The following is a 26,953-nucleotide window of genomic DNA, read 5'->3' as shown; positions in this document are numbered from 1 at the left end:
AATATCAAGTGGCTTACCTAACATTACACAACTAGTTAGGATGCCTGATTGTTAGTGTGGTGCTTTCTTCATTACACCCTGCCTCCTATCTCTCTGCACCTGAACAGAATAGGGTACTTCTAGCACATAAGGAGAATCATGCTGTCCATTTCCCAACATGTATGGGTAGGGGTGACCTAAGACCTCCTTCCTTCCAGGTCGGGAATCATGACAGAAAAAATGGTGGAAAAGCTCTCCAAGAATCCTTTTACCTATCTTCTTTCAACAAGGATAGAAATATCAGCAACTAGTGGCAGCAGGTAAGTCCTGGACTTCCATTCAACATATAATTTCTCCTTGAAGGTGTATAATGGCAGTAGACAGATATTATACACCCCACTGATTTGCTCATTATCTACCTTAGAGCTTCTCTGTTTTGCCCCAATCCTTCTGTCATTTCACCATTTTTCATTCCACTAATGAAATGATGGATGTCAAAGTATTTTATGAGTTTTTACAAAATACTGATTTTGTAGCATCTTTCCCAGAGACTCAGGGCATGAAAGCTAATCAGTGGATATGAAGTTGATTTCACTGGTGGAGCCTCAGAATATTGGGTATCTTTTTAAACAAAGAAGAATGTATGAGAATGTTTACCATTTCTGCAGCACTCTTGGTTTTGAATGGAGAGCTGGTTCTTTTAGAGGGTCATTGATGAAGATTCCCTGGAATGTAGTCATTAAATACTTCTTGAGTACTATGTGACACCCAGTGGACTAAGAGGGAGATAAGACAGATAAGACTAAAGAAACATGTACAACTTAGGAAGATACAGATAATTATTAAACATTATGATGACTGCCATAATACACACCTTGGGTACTGTGGCAACAAAGACAGTTGGGCATTTAAATAAGATTGAGATAAGGAGGAAAGGACAGTTTCCTGCAGAGATCAACTGAAACTAAGTTTTAAATGAAGAATGGAAGTAAGTTATTCAGAGCAGGAATAGAGGAGGTATTTTTAGGTAGAAGGAAAGACTGCAGAGGCATAGGGCATGAAATATGAAATAGCACTCTGCTAATCAGGAAACAAGTGGCTGGCACAATACAGCAGAGGACATACATAGGTGGGTGATCCATGAGACTTGGGAGATAAACATGGACTAGGTCAAAGAGATCTGTTGAACTAAAGAATGTAGAGATTATCTGCATGCAGTCAGGAAAACAGAAGGATTTTAAGCATGAGAGGACTTGATCAAATTATGTTTAAAGAAAAATTGTGGGCCTTTGAGCTTTTTTTATTTGCTAAAGTATATATAACATAAAAATTGCCATTTCAACCATTTAAAAATATTTTATTTATTTATTCATGAGAGACAGAGAGAGAGGCAGAGACATAGGCAGAGGGAGAAGCACACTCCTTGCGGGGAGCACAATGGGGGAGCTCGATCCCAGGATCACACCCTGAGCCAAAGGCAGACACTCAACCACTGAGCCACTCAGGCATCCCTCAACCATTTTTAATGTACAATTCAGTGGCATTGGTTACAGTCACAATGTTGTACAATCATTACTACTTCCTACTTCCAAAACTACTTTATTACCCCAACTAGAAACTGTGCATTAAATAATAAAACTCCATACTTCATCTCCTTCAGTCCTTGATAACCTGTGGCCTATTTTCTAGCTCCATGATTTTGCCTATTCTAGATATTTTATATAAGTAGACTCATGCGGTGTTTATCCTTTTGTGTCTGGCTTATTTCACTTAATGTTGTATTTTGAAATTTCATGTATGTTATAGCATATATCAGAATTTCATTCTTTTTATGGCTAATATTCCATTGTATGTATGTACCACACCTTTGTAACAATGTTACATTAGTATCAAGTGTACAACATAGTCAGACTTCTCTTCTCTATACATTATGCTATGCTCACCACATAGCTACAGTCACCATATAATGCAATTACTGTATCATTGACAGTATTCCCTATGCTGTGCCTTCTATTCCCATGACTTATTCAGTCTGTAAGTGGAAACCTGTAACTCCCATACCCCTTCACCCATTTTGCCCACCCCCACCCTCCTTCCTTCTGGAAGCCATTAATTCTTTGCATCTATAGGTCTGATTCTGCTTTTTGTTTACTCATTTGTTTTGTTTTTTAGATGCCACACGAGTGAAATCATGTGGTATTTGTCTTTCTCAGTCTGAAATTTTCACTTAGCACAATACCCTCTTGGTCCATCCATGTTGCTGCAAATGGCAAGATCTCATCTTCTATATGACTCTCTAATATTCTGTGTGTGTGTGTGTGTGTGTGTGTGTGTGTGTGTATACTACTTCTTTATCCATTTGTCTACTGATGGACACCTAGGTTGCTTCCATATCTTGGCTGTTGTAAATAATGTTGCAATAAACACAGAGATGCATGAATCTTTTCAAATTAGTGTTTTGATTTTATTGGGTAACTACTCAGTAGTGAAATTATTGGATCATATGGTATTTCTGTTTTAAATTTTTGGGAGGAAACTCTATACTGCTTTTCACAGTGGCTGTACCAATTTATATTGCCACCACAGTGCATGAGGGTTCCATGTTCTCTACATCCTCGCCAATACTTGTTATTTCTCATCTTTTTGTTTTTAATTATTCTTACAAGTGAAAAGTGTTATCTCATTGTGGTTTTGATTTGCCTTTCCCTGGTGATTAGTGATTAGCATCTTATCATGTGTCTGTGGATCATCTGTATGTCTTTTGAAAAATGTCTATTCAGGTCCTCTGCCCATTTTTAAATCAGAGTGTTTGGTTTTTTTGGGCATTGAATTGTATAAATTCCTTTTTATTTTGGATATTAACCCCTTATTAGATATGTCACTTGCAAATAGCTTCTCCCATTTAGTAGGTTGCCTTGTTAAATTGTTGGTTTCCTTTGCTGACAAAGGCTTTTTATCTTGATGTTGGTCTGATAGTTTATTTTTGCTTTTGTTTTCCTTGTCTTAGGAGATATATCTAAAAAAATATTGTTACAGCAAATATCAGAGAAATTACTGCCTTATTACTCTTCTAGAATTGTTATGGTTTCAGTTCTCACATATAGGTCTTTAATCCATTTTGAGTTTATTTTTGTGAATGGTGATAGAAAGTGGTCCAGTTTCCCCAGAACCATTGGTTGAATAGACTTTCTTTTCCCCATTGCATATTCCTGCCTCCTTTGTCATAGATAATTAACCATATAATGGTGGGTTTATTTCTGGGCTCTTTATCCCATTGATCTGTATCTGCTTTTGTGCTAGTCCCATACTATCTTGATTATTATAGCTTTGTAGTTTATCTTGAAACTATGATACCTCCAGTTTTGTTCTTTTTCAAGATTACTTTGGCTATTCGAAGTCTTTTGTGGTTCTGTACCAATTTTAGGATTGTTTGTTACAGTTCTGTGAAAAATGCTCTTGGTATTTTGATAGGGATTGCATTGAATCTTTAGATTGCCTTGGGTAGAATGGATATTTTAACAATATCCTATTCCATGAACATGGAATATTTTTACATTTATTTACGTCATCTTGAGTTTCTTTCATCAATGTCTTACAGTTTTCAGAGCAGAGGTCTCTCACCTCCCTGGTTAAGTTTACTCCTAGGTATTTTAGACTTTTGGGCACTCTTGTGAATGGGACTGTTCATGTAAAATCTTTTTCTGCTAGCTTGTTATTAGTGTATAAAAATGCAGTGGATTTTGGTATATTTTGTATCCTGCAACTACTGAATTGATTAGTTTTAGTAGTTTTTTGATGGAGTCGTTAGGGTTTTCTATATGTAGAATCATGTCATCTGCAAATAGTGACAGTTTCACTTCCTCCTTACCAATATGATTGCCTCATTTCTTTTTTTAGTCTGATTACTGTGACTAGGACTTCCAATACCATGTTGAATAAAAGTGGTGAGTGGACATCCTTATGGTATTCCTCATAGAAGAAAAGTTCTTAGTCCTTCACTACTGAGTATGATGTTGGCTGTGGTTTTTCATACATGGCCTGTATTGTGTTGAGGTATGTTCCCTCTAATCCTGCTTTGTTGAGAGTTTTTATCATGAATGGTTGTCTAATTTTGTCAAATACTTTTTCTGTGTCTACTGAGAAGATCATATGATTTAAAAAAAAAAAGATTTATTTTAGAGAGCATGAGCAGAGGGAGAGGGAGATTGCCTAGTAAGCGGGGAGCATATGTGGCTCAATCCCTCGACCCTGAGATAATGACCTGAGTGGAAACCAATAATCAGATGCTTAACTGACTGAGCCACCCAGGCACCCCAGGAAGATCATATGATTTTTATCCTTCATTTTGTTGATATGGTATATCATGTTGATTGATTTGCAAATATTGACCCATCCTTGTATCCCCAGAATAAATCCCACTTGATCATGTGAATGATCTTTTTAATGTGTTCTTGAATGTAGTTTGCTAATATTTTGTGGATGATTTTTGCAACTATGTTTATCAGAGATATTGGCTTATAGTGGGTTGTTTTTTTTTTTTTTTTTTGGTGTGTGTCTGATTTTTGGTATCAAGGTAATGCTGGCCTCATAGAATGTATCTAGAAACTCTCTTTAGATTTTTTTGGACTAGATTGAGGAAATAGGTATTAACTCTTCTGTAAATGTTTAGAATTCACTTGTGAATCCATCAGGTCTTGCTTGTTTGCTTGCTTATTTATTTATTTGTTTGTTTGATGAAGAAGAAGAAGAAGAAGAAGAAGAAGAACAACAACAACAACAACAACAAGAACAGGACGGGGGAGAAAGAATCGTAAGCAAGCTTCACACTCAGCATGGAGCTCAACATGGGGCTCAATTTTACAACTCTGAGATCATGACCTAAGCTGAAATCAGAAGTCAGATGCTCAAATGACTGAGCCACCCAGGTGTCCCTGGTTGTTTATTACCAATTCAATTTCATTACTAGTAATTGGTCTGTTCAGATATTCTATTTCCTCCTGATTCAGTTTTAGAAGATTGTATGTTTCTAGGAATTTATCCATTTCTTCTAGCTTGTCCAATTTTTGCTGTATAATTGTTGTAGTATTTTCTTATAATCCTTCCATATTTCTGTGGTGTTCTTTTCCACTTTAGTTTTTAATTTTATTTATTTAGTTCCTAATATTTTTCTTGATGAGTCTGGCTAAGGGCTTATCAATTTTGTTTATCTTTTCAAAGAACCAGTTCTTGATTTTATTGACTTATTTTCTTTCTGTCTGTCTGTCTCTGTGTCATTTATTTCTGCACTAAACTTAATTATTTCCTTCCTTCTTCTTTGGGCTTTGTTTCTCTTTTTCTAGTTCTTTTAGGTGTATGGTTAGATTGAGCTTTTTTTCTAGGGTTTGTTTTTGGAGCTAGGTTTGTATTGTTACATATTTCCCTCCTAGAACTGTTTTTGCCATGTCCCAAAGATTTTGGACTGTTTTTTTTTTTTTTTTCTCTATATGTTTTTAAATTTTTTCTTTGATTTCTTTTTGACTCCTTGTTAAGCCTCCACAAGTTTGTGGGGGTTTTAGGATCTTTTAGTGATTGATTTCTAAGTTTCATACTGTTGTGGTTGGAAAAGATTTGTGGTAGATTTCAATCTTAAATCTATTGAGACTTGTTTTGTGGCCTAACATATGATCTGTTCTGAAGAATGTTTCATTTGCATTTAAAAAGAATGTATTCTGTTACTTTAAGATGGAATGTTCTGTATATGTGTGTTAAGTCCACCTGGTCTAACGTGTTGTTCAAAGCCACTGCTTCCTTATTGATTTTCTGCCTGGATGAAATACCCATTGATCCATTGTGTGTTAAAGTCCTCTGTCATTATTGTATTATTGTCAATTTTTCTATATTCATTAATGTTTGCCTTATGTATTTAGGTGCTCCTGTGTTGGATGCATGGATATTTACAATTATTCTGTCCTCTTGTTGGATCAATCCCTTTATCATTATATAATGGCCTTCTTTGACTTTCGTTACAGTCTTTGTTTTAAAGTCCATTTTGTCTGATATAGGTATTGCTACTCCAGATCCAGATTTTTTCCCTCACTTCCATTTGCATGGAATATTTTTTTCTAGGCTTTTACTTTGTCTATGTGTCTCTCTAGGTCTGAGGTGAGTCTTTGGTAGACAGCATTTTTTTTTTAAATCCATTCTGCCACCCTGTCTTTCAATTACAGCATGTAGGTCATTTACATTTAAAATAATCATTGGGGGGGAACCTGGGTGGCTCAGTGGTTGAGTGCCTGCCTTTGGCCCAGGTCATGGTCCCAGGGTCCTAGGATCAAATCCCACATCAGGCTCCTTGCAGGGAGCCTGCTTCTCCTTCTGCCTATGTCTTTGCCTCTCTCTGTGTGCCTCTCATGAATAAATAAATAAAATCTTAAAAGAAATAAGTAATTATTGTTAGTTATGTACTTATTGCCATTTCATTATTTTTACCTGGTTGTTTTTGTAGTTCTTGTACTTCTTTTCTTATTGTCTGTCTTTGTGATTGATAAGTTTTGGTAGCATCATGTTTGGCTTTAAGTTAAAACACATTCCCCTCCCCCCCAAAAAAACTTTATTTAACCCTGTCCTTCATGTTATACATATATTGTGTTGTATATCTTTATTCATAATTTTCTAACATCTAATTGTGGCAATTTCTTTTCTACTGAAAGAAGTTCCTTCAACATTTCTTGTAAGGCTAGTTTAGTGTAATAGAATTACTTTTGGGGGAACTTCAATTCTGAACAATAACCTTGCCAGGTAGAGTAATGTTGGTTGTAGGTTTTTTCCATCAGTACTTTGAATATATCATGCCACTTTCTTTTGGCCTGCAAAGTTTCTGCTGAAAACTCAGCTGATAGCCTTATAGGGTTTTTCTTTTAGGTAACTTTTTGCTTTTCTCTTACTGCCTTTGAGAATCTCTATTTTTTAAGTAGACTCTGTGCCCAATGTGGGGCTTGAACTCAGAACCCCGAAATCTATCTTTAACCTTTGACATTTTAATTATGTGTCTTGGTTTGGACCTCCTTGGGTTCATCTTACGTAGAACTCTGTGCTTCTTGAACCTGGGTATCTATTTCTTTCCATACGTTAGGGAATTTTTCAGCTATCATTTCTTCAGATAAGTTTTTTCCCTTTTTCTCTTGCTGCTTCTTCTAGGTCCCCAACAATGAGAATGTTTTTTCCCTTGATCCCTTAATCAACCTTCATTTGTTTATTATTATTTCTCTTTTTGTCATTCACCTTGTGTGCTTTTCATTAGCTTATCTTCCAGATCGCTGATATAGTCTGCATCCTCTAATCTGTTGATTCTCTCTAATGTATTTTTGTTATTGTATTCTTCACCTCTGATTGGTTCTTTTTTACATTTTCTCTCTCTTTATTGAAGGTCTCACTGAGTTTGCTCACTCTTCTCTCCAGCCTAGTGAGCATCTTTATGATTGTTACTTTAAATTCTTTATCAGATGCAGCCCAGGTGGCTCAGAGGTTTAGCGCCGCCTTCAGCCCAGGGTGTGATCCTGGAGGCCTGGGATTGAGTCCCACGTCCGGCTCCCTGCATGGAGCCTGTTTCTCCCTCTGCCTGTGTCTCTGCCTCTCTCTGTGTGTCTCTTATGAATAAATAAATAAAATCTTAAAAAAAATAAATTCTTTAGCAGGCTTATTATTATCTCTATTTCATTTAGCTCCTTTTTCTGAGGTTTTGTCTTATTCTTTCTTTTGGAACAAATTTCTCTATTTCCCCATTTTGCTTGACTTCCTGTGGGTGTGAGTGTGTGTGTGTTTTTTTTTTTTTTTTAAGATTTATTCATAAGAGACAGAATGAGAGGCAGAGACATAGGCAGAAGAAGCAGGCTCTCTGCAGGAACCTGGTGTGGGACTTGATCCTGGACCCTGGGATTACACCCTGAATCAAAAGCAGACGCTCAACCACTGAGCCATCCAGGCATCCCCCTGTGTGTGTTTCTATGAGTTAAGCAGAATAACTACTCCTAAATTTGTTTTTAAGATTTTATTTATTCATGAGAGACACAGAGAGAGAGAGGCAGAGACAGAGGCAGAGAGAGAAGCAGGCTCCATGCAGGGAGCCCAATGTGGGACTCGATCCGGAGACTCTAGATCACACCCTGGGCTGAAGGTGGTGCTAAACCACTGAGCCACCCAGGCATCCCTCTACTTCTAAATTTGAAGGAATATTCTTATGTATGGTCATCCCCTATGTAGATCTTATGTGCTTGGTGACTTTCACTGGCTGGAGATGTGGCTGGCATGGGCTGGGTGTCCCAGGACTCTCCACACAGTGGGCACCCTGGTAAGACAGGGTCAGTGTTGTCCCTGGGTTCTCCCTGCAGCAGGTGCTCTGGCAGGATAGCTAAAGCTAGGGTGGCTGCCTGCCAGTGTATCTCAAAGCTCTACACCTAGAGGGAACCTTGGCCAGATATTTGAAGCTTACACAGGCATTATTCAGAGTATCCTGGGGGCTCTCCACACAGAGGGCACCCTGACAGGACACCTGAAGTGCATGTAAAGCTCGGATTTCTGGAGGCACTATTTGTAGTGGGTGCCCTAGTGCAGTGGCTGGAGCTGAAGCAGTGTGTGGACCAGGAGACCCCTGAGCTCTTTGTACAGAGGGTGTCCTGGTAGGATAGCTGAAGTGGGTACAAACAGGTATGTTCTAGGACTCTGTTCAGAGAGTGCCTTGGAGGGGTGATGGCTGGAGCCAAGGCAGGGTACATGCCTGGGAGGGAAGGGGTGTTGGGTATTCTGCACAGGAGTTGCCATTTATCCATTCACCTGTTGGTGGGCATTTAGGTTGTTCCTATCTTTTGGCTGTTGCGAATAATGCTATTATTATTTATGAACATTGATGTACAAGTATGTTTGAGTCCTTGATTTAAATTCTTTCCAGTATATACCTGGGGAAATTGCTGGGTCATATGATAATCCTATGTTTAATTTTTGAGGAATGACAAAACTGTTTTCAACATTGGCTATACCATTTTACACTCATACCAGCAATGTGCAAAAGATCCAGTTTCTCCATATCCTTGCTGACATTTGTTATTTTCCATTTTTGAAAAGAATATAGCTATCCTACCAGGTATGAAGTGGTACAGACTTACATTTTCAAAGAATCACTCTGGAAACAGCATGGAGGATGTGCTGAAGGGGGAAAACCCAAGAGGCAGAGAATATAGCTGAGAAGTTCTTGCTAGGGATTGTTTTCTGACTATTGGTCTAAGAGAATGGTCCTGGACAGCAGGGCATGGAAAGGGAAGGACATATTATGATACGTTTAAAAGAGAATTGCTGATTGTTGGTTAAGGAAAGCAGGAATACAGGAAATGTTCAAATTTTCTGACTTGGTTACCTATGCGGAGCATGGTATCATACACTGAGATTAAGAGGTAGATGGTGAATTCAGTTTTGGACACAATGAAAACATGGTTATTTCTGGGATCTCCAACTGGGCACTTGGATATGAGGTTCTGGCACTCAAGGTTGAGGCCTTGTCTGGAGATATAGATGCATATATCATTGATATGACTGTGACCGTTTCAGAAAGCCATTGCAGTGATTAGCATGGATGCAGTCCTTGGGGGAAATATATGGAGTGGGAAGACTTGGGGGCTGAGCATGTACTCTGGTGACACTCAGGCCTAAACACTATAAAGGGAGGAGGGAAATCTACCACAAATGTGAGAAGACATGGCTCTGATATAGGAATAGTATCTCAGAAACCAAAGGAAGAGGGTTTTAAAAAGAGGAAGGCATGAAAAGGAGCAAATCTGTAGAACATTTTGATTGTATTTGTTTCTAATTTCATTTGTCTTTGATTTAGGGAGAAAGCCTACATTTCATTCAAAATGCAGTAAAACTAGTTGTTAAGGAAAGCTTTCACTGTGTTTTGGAAAAAAATATGTTTCTGTTGTATAAGATGCTACCCTAAGAAAGTGTGTCTAAGTAATGTGACAATTATTAATGTCAGAAAGTTTATTAAAATCCCTATGTAAAAATATGACTATAGGCCGAATGCCAGCGTGGAGAAAAAATACAGATAGTGAACTTACTAAATACCTACATTTTGCTGCAAACAGGAAATGAATTGTTTGGCTGATACACGATCATATGTCTTTTTTCTGTTCTACCAGGGACCATTAAATAATAGTATATTTGGATTTCATAAGTAGAGTAAGTTTGTCACCAAGAAGGCAAGTTCAGTGTTCATTTGCCAAAACATCTGCAATCAAAGCAAAAGCATGATTTAAAACAGCCAAAATTTACCTTTTGAAATTGAGGTGATGTGTATGTATATATAGTTCCAGACCATTAGCAAGGAAATCGTTCACCTGTTTAATTATTTTCTGTTTTATTCCCTAAATATGAAGTCTGGCTAAAAAGGGAAAAGAGAAAAGAAGCTAACTTAATCTGACCTGGTCTTTTGCTTCAGAGACCAATCACAGAGCAGACAACGATCAGTGACAGGAGAGGCAAGGTGGAAGGCATACCAGCCTTCACAGAATAAGCTTCATCTAGCCTCCTCTTAGGTATATGACCTTGGGCAGTCGTTAACCTTCCCAGCATCACTGCCTTTATCTGTAAAGTGGGGATGGTAACAACTACATGATTCTTAAATGTGAGAATTAAATATTTTTGACAAAGTACCACAACTATGAAGCTATTCTTTAGACAGAAGGAAAAGCATCCCTTAAGTTTTGATCTTAATGGTCATTTTTTATTTGGAGTATTTATAAGCATCTCTTTATAAAGTTTATTAATTTTCTATAAATAGAATGGATTATTATTTAAGCAGGAAACTATTACTCAAAATACCTCAAGTAAATAAAATAGTTCAAAGGTAGGTTCAGCTTTTTTCACAGCTCAGAAAAGGATCAATTGTTGCATCAAGAGGGAAATTTGACAAGATGAATCAGAAGCCTTAAAATAGTTTTCCCTAAAATTATATTTCTAAGGGTTTATCCTAGGAAAAATAATCAAATATGCATGTGCCATAATAGTATTAGCCATATTATTTCTAATATTGAAAAATTAGAATATTGAAATATCCAATAATAGAAATGATTAAGTTATGGGCTATTTAATCAGTTAAATCCTGCTCCCCAAGAATATTTGAAGCTATGGGAAAATATTCATGTTACAGTGTTTAGTGAATATGATAAGATATGAAAATTTATACTCTAATATCTGAATTTTATTATATAACATTCTATATATTATACATTCATATATATATATATTCTTTAAGATTTTATTTATTTATTCATGAGAGACACAGGCAGAGGGAGAAGCAGGCTCCATGCAGGGAGCCGGATGTGGGACTCGATCCGGAGATTCCAGATCACACCCTGGGTGCCACCTAGGCGTCCCTCACATATATGTTCTATTTATAGATGGAACACACACCTACATAAATAGACTACACACATACATATCTAAATTAAATAGTCAAAGATTTTTTTTTTTTTTGTATGTATCGGGACACATGTTTAAGAAAGACGAGAAGGATGGGATGTCTGCCTTTGACTCAGGGCATAATCCCAGGGTCCTGCTTCTCTCTCTGCCTGTGTCTCTGCCTCTTTCTCTGTCTCTCATGAATAAATGAATAAAATCTTAAAATATTAACTGTGATTATTTCAAGGTTAGATTACAGGTGTTTTCCTCTGAGTTTTTCAAGTCCCCTCTCCTCAAAAAATGATGCATTCAGAAATAAATATTTTAAATATATATTTTAAAAAATCCTGCATAATTTTCTCTCTTTTCTTTATATGTAATGATCAGCACTGATTCTTATATTATTGTCTCTCAGTCTTTTTGGTAGTCTGAATGTTCTTTTCTAATAGGTTCTTTAGGAAGAGCTCATAGGATCAATGTGCCCCGAAATTTGGCAAATGTTAATAGTTTGTTTGCAGTTTTGTAGTTGGAGGTCAGTTTGGATAGCTATAAAATCCTGGACTCATATTTCCCTTCCTTGAGTATCTTAAATTTGTTAAACTATTTTCTTTGGGCATTAAGAATTATTGAAAAATCTAGTGACGATCTTGTTTTCTTTTCCTTATTGGTGACTTGGCCTTTTTGCCTTGTTAATTTTTTTTTTTTAAGAGTTTTACCTATTATATGAGGCTGGCCCATGGTTGGCCCTACTGAAATGGTTTTGGTATATTTTCAATGTATAATTTCAAGATTTTTTTAATTTTAGGGAAGTGTTCTGGAATTGCAGTTTTAATGTTTATTTTGTTCTATTGTTTGGCATTCTTCATGATCCCTATCATATTTATATTGGTTTTGTGTGTGGTGTGAGAGGTTGGCTTTTGTGTGGATTACTTTCTATTGAATGTTTTTAAAATCCTTTTCACCATTTGAGGGTTTTTTTTCTTATTGTAGTTCAGTTGACAGGGTTATATCAGATTTGCATGTACAACATAGTGATTTGACAGTTCTACACAGTACTCAATGCTTACAATGATAAATGTACTCATCATTTGTCACCTTATGATGTTATTACGATATTATTGACTATATTCCCTCTGCTGTACTTTTCATCCCTGTGACTTATTTATAACTGGAATTCTTACCTCCAAATTCCCTTCATCTATTTTGCCAATCTCCTCAGCTACCTCCCCTTTGGTGACCACCAGTTTCTTCTCCATACTTAAGAGTCTATCTTTTTGTTTTGATACATTTGGAAATATATTTGAAAATTATATTTTTTATTTTTATTTTATTTTTTTAAAGATTTTATTTATTTGAGAGAGAGAGAGAGAGGCAGAGACCTAGGCAGAGGGAAAAGCAGGCTCCCTCCAAGGAACTCGATGTAGAACTCGATCCTGGGACTCTGGGATCGTTCCCTGAGCCAAAGGCAGACACTCAACCACTGAGCCACCCAGGCATCCCTATATATTTTTTTAAATACTACTCAATCTGCATAATTTTTTAATGAGGAACATATTTTGTCCACATCTGTTTATTTAACTTTAGTAGTGGTCTGGTAGTAACTACATTTCTTAATAAATACACATACATGTATGTATATATATATTCACACATGCATATATATATATATATATATATATATTTGGCATATTATGCTAGGGACTATACTACTGTTAATATTACTGGCAAGTGAGGACTTTCCAGTTTGCAATGATATTAATTAAAATATTGACAAAATAAATTCCTTTTGTTTAAAGATCTGAGATGCTCAATTCATTTAGGCTATTTTAATACAGCCACCATGAACTATTTGGTTAAGCCAGCAATTGTTTTGAAAATTACTTTATTCAGTATTATTTATATGAAAATTATATTTCTCAGAAATTAGCATGACATATTTTTTAAGCCAAGCACCAGTTATTGTTTACTGTCAGTTAACATAGTTTTTGTTGCTGTGATGGGGATGATGTGCCTGTCAGCCTTGGGAGAGCTACTCCTTGTGTCGACAGTAATATTCATTTCCGGTCATTAGGAGCTCAGGGTAGCATTTCTAACCAAAGACTTACTAGGAATTAGGATGATGGTACTTCACCTCACATTAATTTTCTTTTGAGAATTACATAAAAGCTGTTTTGTATAGTTTGACATTTTATCCTGCTTTTTTGTAGAATGGAAGATGGTGAACAACAAGTAAAAATGAATCAGGTGCATTGAATCATTGAGATTGGTAGACGGTGGGTAGAAAAGGGTGCCCATGCAAACCTTTAGCCAACGTAAAAGGCGATGTCAAGACAGAATTGATTCCTGAATGTTAGGTCTGTCTCATTTGTTATGCTCTGATAAGTGGTGATTATCAAGTACCTGTTACCTTTTCTATCCACTTGAATAACATTTTGTCTTAATGTGCCTTTAAATTTTTCTTAGAGGGATTCTTTCTTAAAATATTTTCTTTAAGCACCAGAGAAAAGTTGATTCATGCTATAAACAAATCACAATTACTTATGAAAAGCATCTGATTGTTAGGAATTCATCATAAATTCTTTGTCAGTTTCAACATATTCTCAATGTCAGCAAAAATTTTTCTGTATCTGGCAACATGGCCAGATCTCAGTTTTGCTTTATCTTCACTTATTCTGGTTTTTTATATGATTTACAAAACACTGACATGGGTTAAAGTGGAATTAACAGTACATAGAATTAAGAGCAAGCTCCCTGCTGCTAACTTGTCAAGCAGAGGACCAGCCTCTGGCAAATAGGCCTTTCCTTAATACCATCCTCCAGAAATCTTTTCACGTGCATCTCCTTCAAGTAAAGTGCCTTATTCAAAAACTAGCTATTTCTGCCTTCCTCTGAGTTTCCTATCTCTTATAATCATTATTCATTGTTCTCACAGTGGCCTTGCTCCACCACCTGTTCTCACCTGTCTCTAACTCCTACCTCTGAGATAGAACACCCCATCTGCTGTACATTCCTGGAATCAGGCATCTCTGTCCACTGCTATTGTCTGTGCTAGTGGGTAATACTGGTAGAAACGAGAGGTGATAATTCTAGCAAGAGGATAACTAGAACATTCTTCTAATCATAAAATTTTAGGGACACCTGGGTGGCTCAGCAGTTAAGCATCTGCCTTTGGCTCAGGGCGTGATCCCAGAATCCTGGGATCGAATCCCACATCGGGCTCCTGCAGAGAGCCTGCTTTTCTCTCTTCCTGTGTCTCTGCCTGTCTCTGTGTCTCTCATGAATAAAAATATTTTTTAAAAAGCATAAAATTTTAATCTAAAAATTACTCATGAATGGACCAAAGTATGAGTCCATAACTGAATTTTATGTGAACATACATATAATTTGAATTCCATCCAGTTCACTCAAAAGTACATCTTTTGTTCCGGGAATGCATTACCCAAGGGTGAATGTTTGGCGAGGGAGGGGAATATTATCTTCAGCAGTTTTCATTAGTGTTCTCCCCTCCCTCATTCTTTTATGTGGAAAGATTACATTTCCTTTTATCTAATTTAAAGTTGCTATAAAGACAGGTCAAAGCAAGTCTCCTATTTCTTTCCCATCAGATTGTCTTTTTAAATTCATCTTACATGGAAATTCTGGAGGTGCCATGATCTAAGTGTTGTAGGAGAAACAGACAAATGTTTATAGTTAAGTAATATGAAGAGTAAAGAACTTAATTCAAATGTAAGATAAAAATGTAAGATACACATTTTCCCCCTACATTTTACCATCTATGAAGAATATCAGTGGCGTCTTCTGGTTAATTGGCAACATTTTTCTTTCTTTGTAATGTATTAAATAATACTGAATTTCTGACAGATGGTGGCTTAGGTTTGGTGACATATGGTAGCAGTATAAAAGATATTGAGGTAGCTGAGAGAGGAAGGTGATTAATCATGCAGTAGTCACAGAAAGTTTACTGGGAGAATAACCAAGCTTGGTTTTGAAGAAGGAATAGATTTTTTAAGGAATATAGAAGGGAAGGACATTCTAAGCTTAGTAAAGAGCAAGTCAGGGGAGATGTGAGAGACTTGGCATGTGCAAGGATTAGCAAGTCATTTGGCATTGCCGCTGAATAGTAACATTTGGAGATGTTGGGAAAGCATGGAGAGATGAAACTGGAAATGAGGGATCAAGCCAGGTCATAGAGAACCTTGAGATGTCATTAGGGAGCTTGGCTCTCCCTCTTAAGCAGTGAAAATACATTTTAGCAGTTTTATACAATGGAATTAGATGACTTCATTTATTTTAGAATGATAATTCTGGACGTCAGGGTTTGTATAGACTGGAAGAGGAAGACCCTAGAAATATAGCAGGTTAAAAGGCTTTCACGGGTAGTGTCATGAGCCAGCACCTAATGAATTAAGGCAGTGACCGAGTGGATGGAGAAGAGAAGACATATATAAGAACTGTTTTAAGAACTAGAACCTATAGGAGTTTGTGATTATTTGGCTCTTCAGAGTAAAGGAGGAGGAAGGGTCTAGAATGAGCCTAGTGATGTCAGCAACCAAGATTAAACTCTACAGGAATAAGTCAGGGGTAATGGAGGAAGGAGAAATAAAATGGGGTAAATTCAAAGAACTATTCATTATGGGGTTCCTTGAGGCTTAAGGCACTTGTGAATCATTCAGATGTGTAATTCAAGTTCCGAAGCTCAGCAATGGGGTGAAGTGTGAATGAGATAGAGATGTAGTAGTAAGTAGCTTATGAACAGCTCTAAAGGCTTGGAGAGGAGGAGATATCCCAGGGTGAAGCTGTGGGGTGAGGAGAAAGTAGAGCCAAGTGGGGAACTTGGAGACACCGCTATTTAAAGAAAAGAGGAAGAGCCAATAAAGAGACTAAGGGACTGAGCGGAGCAGAGAGGATGGAGGAGCAGGAGAGGTCACGGGAGCCAGCGGAAAGATGAGGAATGAAGTACTGTCAACTTCAAGGCAGGGATCAGCAAGGAGTTGCCTCAAATAAGGATGACCCCCGCCAGGCATAGTGTCAGCGGTTGGGGGCTTGTGCAAGGTTGATTTGAACAGATGGAAATGTGCCTGCTTGAGAAGGGAAAGGCGGGGTGGAGATGATGCTCTCCAGAAGCTGGCCAAGAAGGGAAGACAGTAGCAACATAAAAACCCCCAGAAGTGAGGAAAGGTGGGGGAAGAGGTTCGCACACACCTGTAGCCCCATGGGAGGGAGCCATGGAGGAGAAAGAATGAGGTGCAGATGCTGAGGATGGAAGCCCACACCAGAGAGGACTGATCTGTAATAGGAGGCTACCCAGCTCTTCCTCTTGAGACTGAGGGAAGTTCTCAAATGACCCACAGGGCTCCCAGACCCATCTTAGTTCGTGAAGGTTTCTGGAAATAAGATAGGGAGGAAGGAGCACGGAGGAGAGAGGAGCCTCCTCAAGCTCCAGCCAGTGCCTCCAGGGTAACTGGGCGTCTACTCAAGGTCAAAAAATAAAGAAGGTTCTTTTCCTTCTTAGAGAAGCTCATAGCCAGACAGAAAAGCGGAGGAGAGATAAAATGAACAACCTGATTGAAGAGCTGTCTGCAATGATCCCACAGTGCAACCCCGTGCCACGGAAGCTGGACAAGCTTACAGTTCTAAGAATGGCCGTCCAACACTTGAAATCTTTAAAAGGTGAGTTTGGAAAAGGCTTCTGCACTTGGATCTGCAAAGTCCTCCCTGTAATCGAGGTCCCGGATTCATTGGTTTTGCTGTTGGTGGCTATTGAAATTCTGTACGGATGTGTCTTTCAGCTTTACAGGCATCTGGGGGGTTTTGTTTGTTTTTGTCTTATAGGCATCAATTTCGAGGCTTGCTCATATTCTGTATGTGGAGAGAATACTAATCTGGGTATCGAAAATCTTGGTTTCAGGAAAAGCTTTATCTTAAATGCATGCAGTAGGTCTCTCCATTTGTGTCATCTTCAATGTCTTTCATCAGTGTCTTAAGAGTTTTCAGAGTACAGTTCTTCCACTGAGAAAATTTATTCCTAGGGATTTTATTCTTTTTGATGCAATGGTAAATATGATTGTTCTCTTAATTTTCTTTCAGCTAGTTTGTTAATAGTGTAGAGAAATGCAATGGATTTCTGTATGTTGATTTTGTATTCTGCAAGTTTACTGAATCCATTTATTACTTCTAATAGTATTTTAGGGAGTCTTTAGGATTTTCTATATGTAGTATCTTTTCCACATAGAGTTACAATTCTCCTTCCTTACCAATTTGGATGCCTCTTACTTCTTTTTCTTACCTGATTGCTGTGGCTAGGACTTCCGGTACTATGTTGAATAAAAAGTGGTGAGAATGGGCATCCTTGTCTTTTTCCTGGCCTTAGAGGAAAAACTCTCAGCTTTTTCCACTAAGGATTAAGGTAGCTCTGGGTTTGTCATTTATAGCATTTATTATGTTTTGTTGAGTTTTTCTGAATGTTGAATTTATCAAATATTTTTTGATAAATTTAAAATGCGTCTGTTAAAGTGATCATATAATTGTTATCTTTCATCTTATGATGTGTATTATGTTGATTGATTTGCAGATACTGAACCATCCTTGCATCTCTGGAACAAATCGCACTTGATCATGGAAAATGATCCTTTTAATATATTGTTAAATTTGGTTTGGAAATATTTTGTTGAGGATATTGGTGTGCTGGTATATCGGTCTGTAATTTTCTTGTTTTGTGGTATCTTTGTTTTTGGTATCAGGGTAATTGGCCTCAAAGAATGAATTTGGAAGTTTTCCTTTCTCTTCTATATTTTGGAATGATTTGATAAGGGTAGGTATTAACTCTTTAAATGCTTGGTAGAATTCAGCTGTGAAGCCATCTGACCCTGGACTTTTGTTTGTTTTTTTTATTACTGATTCAATTTAATTACAGGTAATCAGTTTATTAAGATTCTTTCTTCCTGATTCAGTTTTGGGAGATTGTAGTTTCTAGAAATTTATCCATTTCTTCTAGTTGTCTAATTTTTTTGCATATTTTTTATAGTCTTTTTAAATCTCTTGTATTTTTGTAGTGTTGGTTGTAACTTCTCTTGCATTTCTGATTTGATTCTTTTTCTTGAGGAATCTAGCTAAAGTTTAAACAATTTTGTTTATTTTTTTAAGTTTCTATTTCATTTATTTCCACTCTGATCTTTATTATTTTTTTCCTTTTACTGACTTTGGGTTTTGTTTGGTCTTTTTCTAGTTCCTTTAAGTCTAAAGTTAGATTGTTTGAGGTTTTTCTTCTTTCTTAAGGTGGGTCTGTATCACTATAAACTTCCCTCTTAGAATTGCTTTTGCTGCATCCAAGAGATTTTGAACCTTTGTTTCCATTTTCACTTGTCTTCATGTATTTTTTCCTTTCCTCTATGACTTCTTTGTTCACCCACTGATTGTTTAGTAGCATTTTTTAATTTGGCCTCCACACATTTATTTGTGTTTTTCTAGTTTTGGGGGGGGGTTCTTTTGTAATTGATTTCATTTCATAGTGTCATAGATGTTTGATTTCAATCTTTTTTAAATTTCAGTCTTCTTCAACTTATTGATACTTGTTTTATGGCCTAACATGTGATCTATCCTGGGGTGTGTTTCATGTGTACTTGAAAAGAACTTATATTCTGTTGGTTTTGTGTGGGATGTTTTGTGTATGTATATATCTCTGTTAAGCCCATCTGTTACAATCTGTCAAAGCCACTATTTCCTTATTTTCTTCTGAGTTATCAATCCATTGATACAAGTAGGGTGTTAAAGTCCCCTACTATTATTGCATTACTGTTAATTTCTCCCTTTGTCTGTTAATGCTTGCCTTACACATTTAGCTGTTCCTATGTTAGATGCCTATTTATAATTTTGATATCCTCTTGTTGAATTAATGGCCTCTCTCTCTCGTGACAGTGTTTTAAAGTCTATTTTGTTGATATAAGTGTTGCTACTCCATCTTTTGCTTTGCTTTCACTTGGAGTATCTTTTTTCATTCCTTCAGCCTGTGTCCTTAGCTCAGAAGTGAATCGCTGGTAGGCAGCATGTAGTTGGGTCTTGTTTTGTTATACATTGAGTCACCTTATACTTTTTTATTGGAACATTACATTTATTTGCATTTAAAGTTATTTGTGATAGATATATGGGCATTTAAAAATTGTTTTCTGGTTGTTTTTGTAGTTCTTTTCCATTCCTTTCATCTTTCAGTCCCTTCCCTTGTGATTTGAGGACTTTCCTTAGGGTTATGCTTGGATTTCTTTCTCTCTTTGTGTATGTATTGTAGGTTCTTGGTTGTAATTACCATGAGTTTCATATATAATATCCTAAGTGTATAGTAGCCTATATTAAGTTGATGGTTTTTAACTTTGAACACATTTTAAAAACACTACATTTGTACTCTTCTCCACATTTTATATATATGATGTCACATTTTACATCTTTCTGTGTATCCCTTGACTAATTCTTGCAGATATTATTTTACTACTTTTGTCTTTTAACTGTCATACTAGCTTTGTAAGTGGTTGATCTGCTACCTTTACTGTATGTTTGTTTTTACCACTGAAATATTTTTCTTTCATAATTTTCTTCTAGTTATGGCCTTTTCTGCTTAAGAAGTCCATTTAACAAAAAATAGAATCTTTAAATCACCTTCCTTGGATTTCTACAGGTGGTAGACAGTGACTCCTGTACTCCAACCAGCTAGCTGACTGTGTGCAGATCTGGAGAGTAGGCAGTGGGGAAAAGAAAGTACAGTCTTGATCCCTTCAGTGCCATGCAGAACAGCATAAGTGTGGGATCTACTCAGCAGGCTTCCTTTTGGGAGTGTGACTCGAGGTCTCGTTTTCCTAATGATCCGTTGTGAAACAAAATTCTCTTTTACCCACAACTGGATCTTGCATAAGCTGTTTGCAATAATTCTCTTGAACCTTTTAGCCATGAACATTTGCAGGCCCAACTGAGGTAATTTGATTGCAACTCTAAAGTTACCCAACAGTTTTCACATTCACAGTGCCGAGGGAGGAGGACCTAAGGGAAAAGTCATGAATCCATCAACTAATTCAGCAAACAGGCACTGAGCATCAAGTAGGTTCCTGTCTGTGCTGGGAACTTGAAAAGGAAGGAACGAGATCTCTGTGCTCCTGGGGTTCACAGACCCAGGAAGAGATCATTAAAATCCAGGGTAATAAGTGCTACAGTGGAAGCAAGAGAGAGAGGAACAACAAGAGAAGTTCAGTAGGACGACTTACTATCTAAATCCAGAGCAGATTCCTTGGACCAGAGCTCAGGTCTTTGCCATTGGCCCTTCTGAGGGGGTCAAGGACTCATCACAGGTCCTGAACATACCCTTTGGTCGGTGCTGCCCACCAGTGAGAGGACTTAAGGCAACTGGGTCTGTCTGCTTTCCAGTGCACTTACCGGAGTATACCACCCAACTTGCTCCACAAAACCCTGGACACCAGATCAACCAGAGGGCTGCACATGGATCATGTTATTTTGGTTCTTACGTAATGATAGAAGGATGGTGAAGTGAATTTTTGCATTATAAAATAGTTACTGGAAAAATGATCATGGGTTGGGGTGCCACCACAGTGTCACATTTACATAAAAGGTAAAACATGCATGTTTTTTACTTTTAAGATTTTATTTATTTAATCATGAGAAACAGAGAGAGAGAGAAGGGGCAGAGGCATTGGCAGAGGGAGAAGCAGGCTCCATGCAGGAAACCCGACGTGGGACTCAATCCCGGGACTCCGGGGTCACACCCTGGATCAAAGGCAGCGCTAAACCGCTGAGCCACACGGGCTGTCCTTGTTCTTAATTTCTGTACTCACCTGCCACAGTTTGCTGATGACACTTGTCTGCAGACCATGTCCTCCAGAGAAACTGTGGGTATTCCGTGTATGCAGTTATAATACTGGGGCTCAGCATTGGGGTACAGTGGTGCATGCATGTAGGTCCCAGAGGAGACCTCCTGGGTTCAAAGCCTGGCTCCCTGACTTACTAGCTCTGTGACTTACTCAAGTAATTACTTAACATTCTAATCCTCAACTTCCACATCTATAAAATAGGGATAACACATTTACCTCATAGGATTGTTGTTAAGAGTAAAGAAAAACACCTATAAAGGACAAGCACGGTATTTACTCACAGTGCAGATGGGGGTAGGAGGGGGAAGTGTTACTGTGATTTTCATCATTTTAACCTAATGAAAACTGTGATAAAGGTAAGTGATCACATTTCCTTGTTTGTTTTTGCCATCAGAAATCTGATAATCCAATTTGTTATCCCTCATTGGCACAGGTACAGACTATCACAGTGAGTGTTTTATTAACACACCTCACCTTGGCTCAGCTCTGCCCCTACCCACCCCCCTCATCATTTTCTCCTTAGCATGTCCTTGCTCACTGTTGGGGCTCACCCATTCTGGCTGGTTCACCCTGACAGGAGTTCCCCAGCATGCTTCTATCAGCCTTGCTTCAGGCCAGACAAGCAGATATCACTGTCTTGCTCAACTTGACTTATTGCTCTACCCTGGCCTGGAACTGAGTCTGTATCTTTGGGCTCTTTCTCAACTCCCTCCACAAGGTTGCAGTGTAGTAATTAGAATACCAAGAAATCACTTGAGGGGAATTCTTGGAGGCCTACCTAGAAGGTAGATTCTGAAAGAGAATTTCATTTGTTTATGCCAGGCTCATAGGGTGCTATCAGTCTGAGAAGACTTTATCAAGTAAGACCATGAGGGTTTCTGCTTTTCTGGGGGTTTTCCCACCACTACGTAGGTATTTTGTGAGTTTGGGCTGCAAATCCATCCAAGGGCTAATTTGTGATTAAAATGTCCCAGGGTAGAGAAGAGAACAACAAAAACCTCCTAGAGTATTAATCTATGTTTCTCTTGCAAAAGCAACTTTTTTGCGGGCCTCCGGAAGACAGGCTTGAGGTTAGGGAACTTGAGAAGTATAATTCAGGGAAAATTATTTACCTGTGAATCAGCTTTGCCTGGAGGGTATCTGAGGGTAGGGCATCCGCGGGGAGGGCACCTGGGCTTCGTGGACTGTCCCTTGCGCCCCCTTGTGGCCACGAAGGGCTTTCTCCTGTCGAGGTCAGTGTATGCCTTCAAGGCAAATGTGATTTGGTGCCTGTCTTACTTCTCTCACCCAAACTTTTAACTAGATTGTGACCTGCTGGTTCCTCATGTTGCCAACTGTTCAGTTAGAGACTTTTATTAGAATACAATAAGCTCTGTGCTAAGGGCTTAAAATGATTTCATTTATATTTTATACATTTTTATATATTATCAGAAGTCTCCATATGGAAAATCTTATGAATCTGTAGAAGTGGTTTAAAGTTCTACAGTCTTCCTATTTAGCATAATTCACATGATTTTTTTTTTTTTGAAGTAGGCTCCCAGGGATGCCTGGGTGGCTCAGTGGTTGAGCTCAGGTCATGATCCTGAGGTCCTGGGATTGAGTCCTGCATCCCTACCCTATGCAGAGCCTGCTTCTAGGTCTCTAGGTCTCTCATGACTAAATAAATAGAATCTTTAAAAATAAAAAATAAAATAAATAAATAAAGTAGGCTTCATTCCCAGCATGGAGCCCAACATGGGGCTTGAATTCACAACCCTGAGATCAGGACCTGACCTGAGATCAAGAGTCAGGTGCTTAACCAACTGAGCCATGCAGGTGCCCTTGATCAGTTTCAAGAAGCTAACGAATTGTAGAGTTAACTAGATTCTTGAATATTGTTGAATATTATTCTAGTGTTATAGAAAATATATTTCTCTTTTTAAATATAGCTCCTACTGTCTACACATTTAAGTATAAGGGAATAAGTGGTTCCAAGAACAGACAGTATAAAAGCAGGACATGTTAATCTAGGAACAATGAAAGAATGATTACAATAAAGTCGTAGAATTGTGCTAAAATACCATCTCCAATGCAGCAGCAGCAGTGCTCGTTTTCCTTGGGCGCTTACTATGTCTCCAACTCTACTATATTTTCCATAACTTCTGGACTTATTTTTAGGTATGACAAGTTCTTATGCAGGAGATAATTATAGACCTTCATTTATTCAGGATAATGAACTGAGACACTTAATCCTTAAGGTAAGTAAAGAGTTCTTTTTGTCTAAGCTATATTTGTCCTTTCAATTTTACCTGAATGGGAGGCGAATTTTCTTCAGTTTGCTTCCTGCTGTAAACACACATACTACACGATATTACCCTTAATACAAAAATAAGTTGCACAGGTAACCATGTCTTAGCTGATTAGAGTGGAGACAGAGGATAGGCACTTTCCAAAGTATGGAGCAAAGCTTGTCTTTAATCCTAAACCAACACTGCGTACTGCATCACCTCCTACGCATGGGATCTGTTCCCCTCCATCACCATCTCCTTCAAGGCCATCGACTTTGTATCTTATTCCTTTAGGATCCTGTTCTCTGCACATTAGCCAGTTACTGCTTACTGAGCTATTAATTGATGCTTTGACATTTCTGTTTTCATTTCATATGCATGGGTTTTCAGATTCACTCGTCTAAAGGTTTATTTGATGTCATTGGCTTATCCTGCCCCCAGGAGGTGATAAAAGTCTTGATCTTGTTATGACTCGTGGGCTTTAAACTGTAGCATAATTAAACAGAAAGATTCTTCATATACATATGTACTTTTCCATTTTTCTTTTAATTTTTTAAAAACCTCTTCTTTGATTTCAACAGCTGAATTTAGATATAATATTCCTGATAGGAATGTAGAGGAATTTTTTGAAGATCAAGATTTTTAAAGTTAGCAAAATGTACAGTACACTTTGGAAGCTTTCTCACCAATCTTTAAGTTTTTTTTTTTCAGTCATAATGTAATACCAGTTCTGCCCTTAAGAATATGTCTTCCTAATTCACTTCATGTTTGTTTCCAGTTAGAAGTTAATCAAGGAAATGTCCAGTGGAGTGCTAGACTCATCCCATGTCCATATGTATCCATTTCCATATAGGCTGCTTCAGAAGGGATATACTGGAAAGATTTCAGTGGGAGTAACTAAATGTTAGAATCTTTTAAGTTTAGTTTTAAATGAGTGATTCATTATTCAAAAAGTATATTATAGGATGTCTTCTCTTTTCTTTGTCCCTAGTCTGCATGGTCCCTTCATCTCAGCACATCCTCGGGTAATTGTTATTGATGTGCTTGATATCTTTCTAGTTTCTATATATTGTATAAAATTTGGCATAGGTCATTTTTGTATTGCAAAATATCTCAACCAAATATTCCATGGCTAAACTTCCCATGTCAAATACTAGTTTAGACTGAGATTTGACGTTCTTCATATAGGAAAATTTCCTAATTTTACTAGCTCTATGACCACTCTTGCCACAGTAATTTTCACAGTATCTGAATATGTGTAAGAAAGACATTTAAATGTATTCACTTTTATATTTTTAAATCCTAGACTGCAGAAGGCTTCCTATTTGTGGTTGGATGTGAAAGAGGAAAAATTCTCTTCGTTTCTAAATCAGTCTCCAAAATACTTAATTATGATCAGGTATCCAAAACTGAGGATATTTTCCACACGACGTTTAATCTTTTTGAATATGTATTTCTGAGTTCTCTTCCTGAACCCTATCTTCCCCCTGCTAGGTTAGAACTCCCCCACCTACCCAAAGAGATGGAAAGATGTATGGAAAGAGGATGGGTTTTGATTACTGATGAGGGTGTTCACTATCTGATCTCCAGCAAGTTATTTAATTTTCCTGAGCTGTAGCTTTCTCTTATGTAAAAAGGGGAAATGGTGATTACACCTGTCTTAAGATGTAAAGACAAAACAGCTGTCATATTTGAGATTGTCTGAAAAATGTTAGTTGTCTGTTTCCTCCAAAGACAGCGTTATTATTTTTTTAGCATTATTATTTATTATTGGGCTATATGCATTGCATAACTTTTGATCTAAGCTCTGGCAACAAACTCTAAAATTAATCCTTTATTTAACTAGCTTTATAATCTCTTCCTGAACACTATTTGATTTGCACTAGTTACTCAAAAGCCATAGCTTTTATTTTATTATTATTGTATTATTTTAGCTTTTTATTTTATTAGTAGTAACTAATACTAATCCAACTAATACTAATAGTTCCCATTAATTTCACCTATATTCTCCCCAAACATGAAAATGTGGGAGACATAAGATTCACAGATAATGAGTTAAATAACAGAAGAGGTATTACGAGCCTCCATACAAAAGGAGTAAGAACCAAATGAATCATGCAACTGATTGTAGCTACAGAGGAGACACAAAGGCAGAGTAAGACTTTATTGTTCTATTTCTGAACAGGAGAGAGAATATCACACAGAGATAACTTCCGATTCCGGATAGCACTTAAGTTCCAAATTAGTGAATCCAGTCCCACTGGGCACTGACCTAGCATTTCAGATCATTCGAGAGACATATTGACTACTCAGGAGGACTTTGGAATCCCTACATATAGGGTCTGGTCCTTAGCTTTTCAGATTCAGAAGCCTGATTTGCTTTGAAGCATAGTTATGGGTAGAAACTTATTTTTAAAAATATGAAATATCTAACCACCAAGCAATCCAGGCTATTTGTCCATTTGTTCTGTCCTCTATAAGAATGTCTACTTAGGTAATACAGGATTTCACAACAGAGATGATCACTGTAGGTCAGGGAGTGTCTGCTTAGACTTTAAGATGAGCAGAGAAGGAGAGGAAGGCATTTTGAGTAGAGGAGTAAAAGGCAATTTACTGGAGTGGCTAGGGAATTATAAGTTTGTAGAGAAAGGGTAATGAATTGTAGGTGATGAAACCATGCAAGTAAAGGCATAGACATGGGAATGCTGTACATATTGGCATAAGTGGAATGGGAAGTGGGAAGTATTCCCGGGTGGATTTTGCTTTTTTTGAGTCACACCATAAAAATCACAGATACTCTGACTTCCATATTATAAATACAATCTCTTTACTTTTATCAAGAATAAGAAAATTTAATCATAGTGTGATTTAGAAGTAACAAGTGAATTGGGGGATGTTAACAAGGGTTCATTGTGTGTCTCCAGATATGTTTTGTGTGCATGCATTTCTATCTACAAGTATCACTGAGCTTTTAACACTAAGTTAATGTCACACAGTGTGGTAGATGTATCTTTGAGCTTAAGAAAACACTTTTAACAGTATTTACCATATGTTTATATGAAGAAATGTAGAAAAATTATGGTACTGAATTTAAATGAACATCTACCTTATAAATAGGCTAGCTTGACTGGACGAAGTTTATTTGACTTCTTACATCCAAAGGATGTTGCCAAAGTAAAGGAGCAACTTTCTTCTTCTGATATTTCACCAAGAGAGAAGCTGATCGATGCCAAAAGTAAGTGCTCATTTCAGCATGCCTATATAATATATGTAATATAATATTATAATTATATAATTATATATTACATAAAAGCACAGCTATACAATATTTTGAAAAATTACCTGAATATGGTTTTATCAAGAGGAGATTTAATAAACTTTATAATCGTTAACCTCAGAGTTCGAAAAACTATA

At 37.3% G+C, this 26,953-nt stretch overlaps 1 protein-coding gene across 5 annotated transcripts in view; it reads left to right on the top strand.

Annotated features, from left to right (window-relative positions):
• The window catches only part of ARNTL2 (aryl hydrocarbon receptor nuclear translocator like 2), a 123,496-nt gene that overhangs the window by 47,877 nt on the left and 48,666 nt on the right, over positions 1-26,953 (top strand). For all 5 annotated transcript variants that reach the window (XR_004809870.2, XR_007406424.1, XM_049102584.1 and 2 more), the window contains exons 3-7: positions 198-299; positions 16,919-17,076; positions 23,430-23,509; positions 24,846-24,938; positions 26,657-26,774. Coding sequence is in view for 3 of the 5 variants with exons in the window: in XM_049102584.1 (XP_048958541.1) it covers positions 198-299; positions 16,919-17,076; positions 23,430-23,509; positions 24,846-24,938; positions 26,657-26,774 (551 nt within the window). In the remaining 2 variants the exon portion in view is untranslated. The remainder of the gene's footprint in view (positions 1-197; positions 300-16,918; positions 17,077-23,429; positions 23,510-24,845; positions 24,939-26,656; positions 26,775-26,953) is intronic.

The sequence above is a fragment of the Canis lupus genome, chromosome 27 (assembly GCF_003254725.2).
Source record: "Canis lupus dingo isolate Sandy chromosome 27, ASM325472v2, whole genome shotgun sequence".
Taxonomy (NCBI): Eukaryota; Metazoa; Chordata; class Mammalia; order Carnivora; family Canidae; genus Canis; species Canis lupus.
This window is presented reverse-complemented; position numbering and strand designations above follow the sequence as displayed.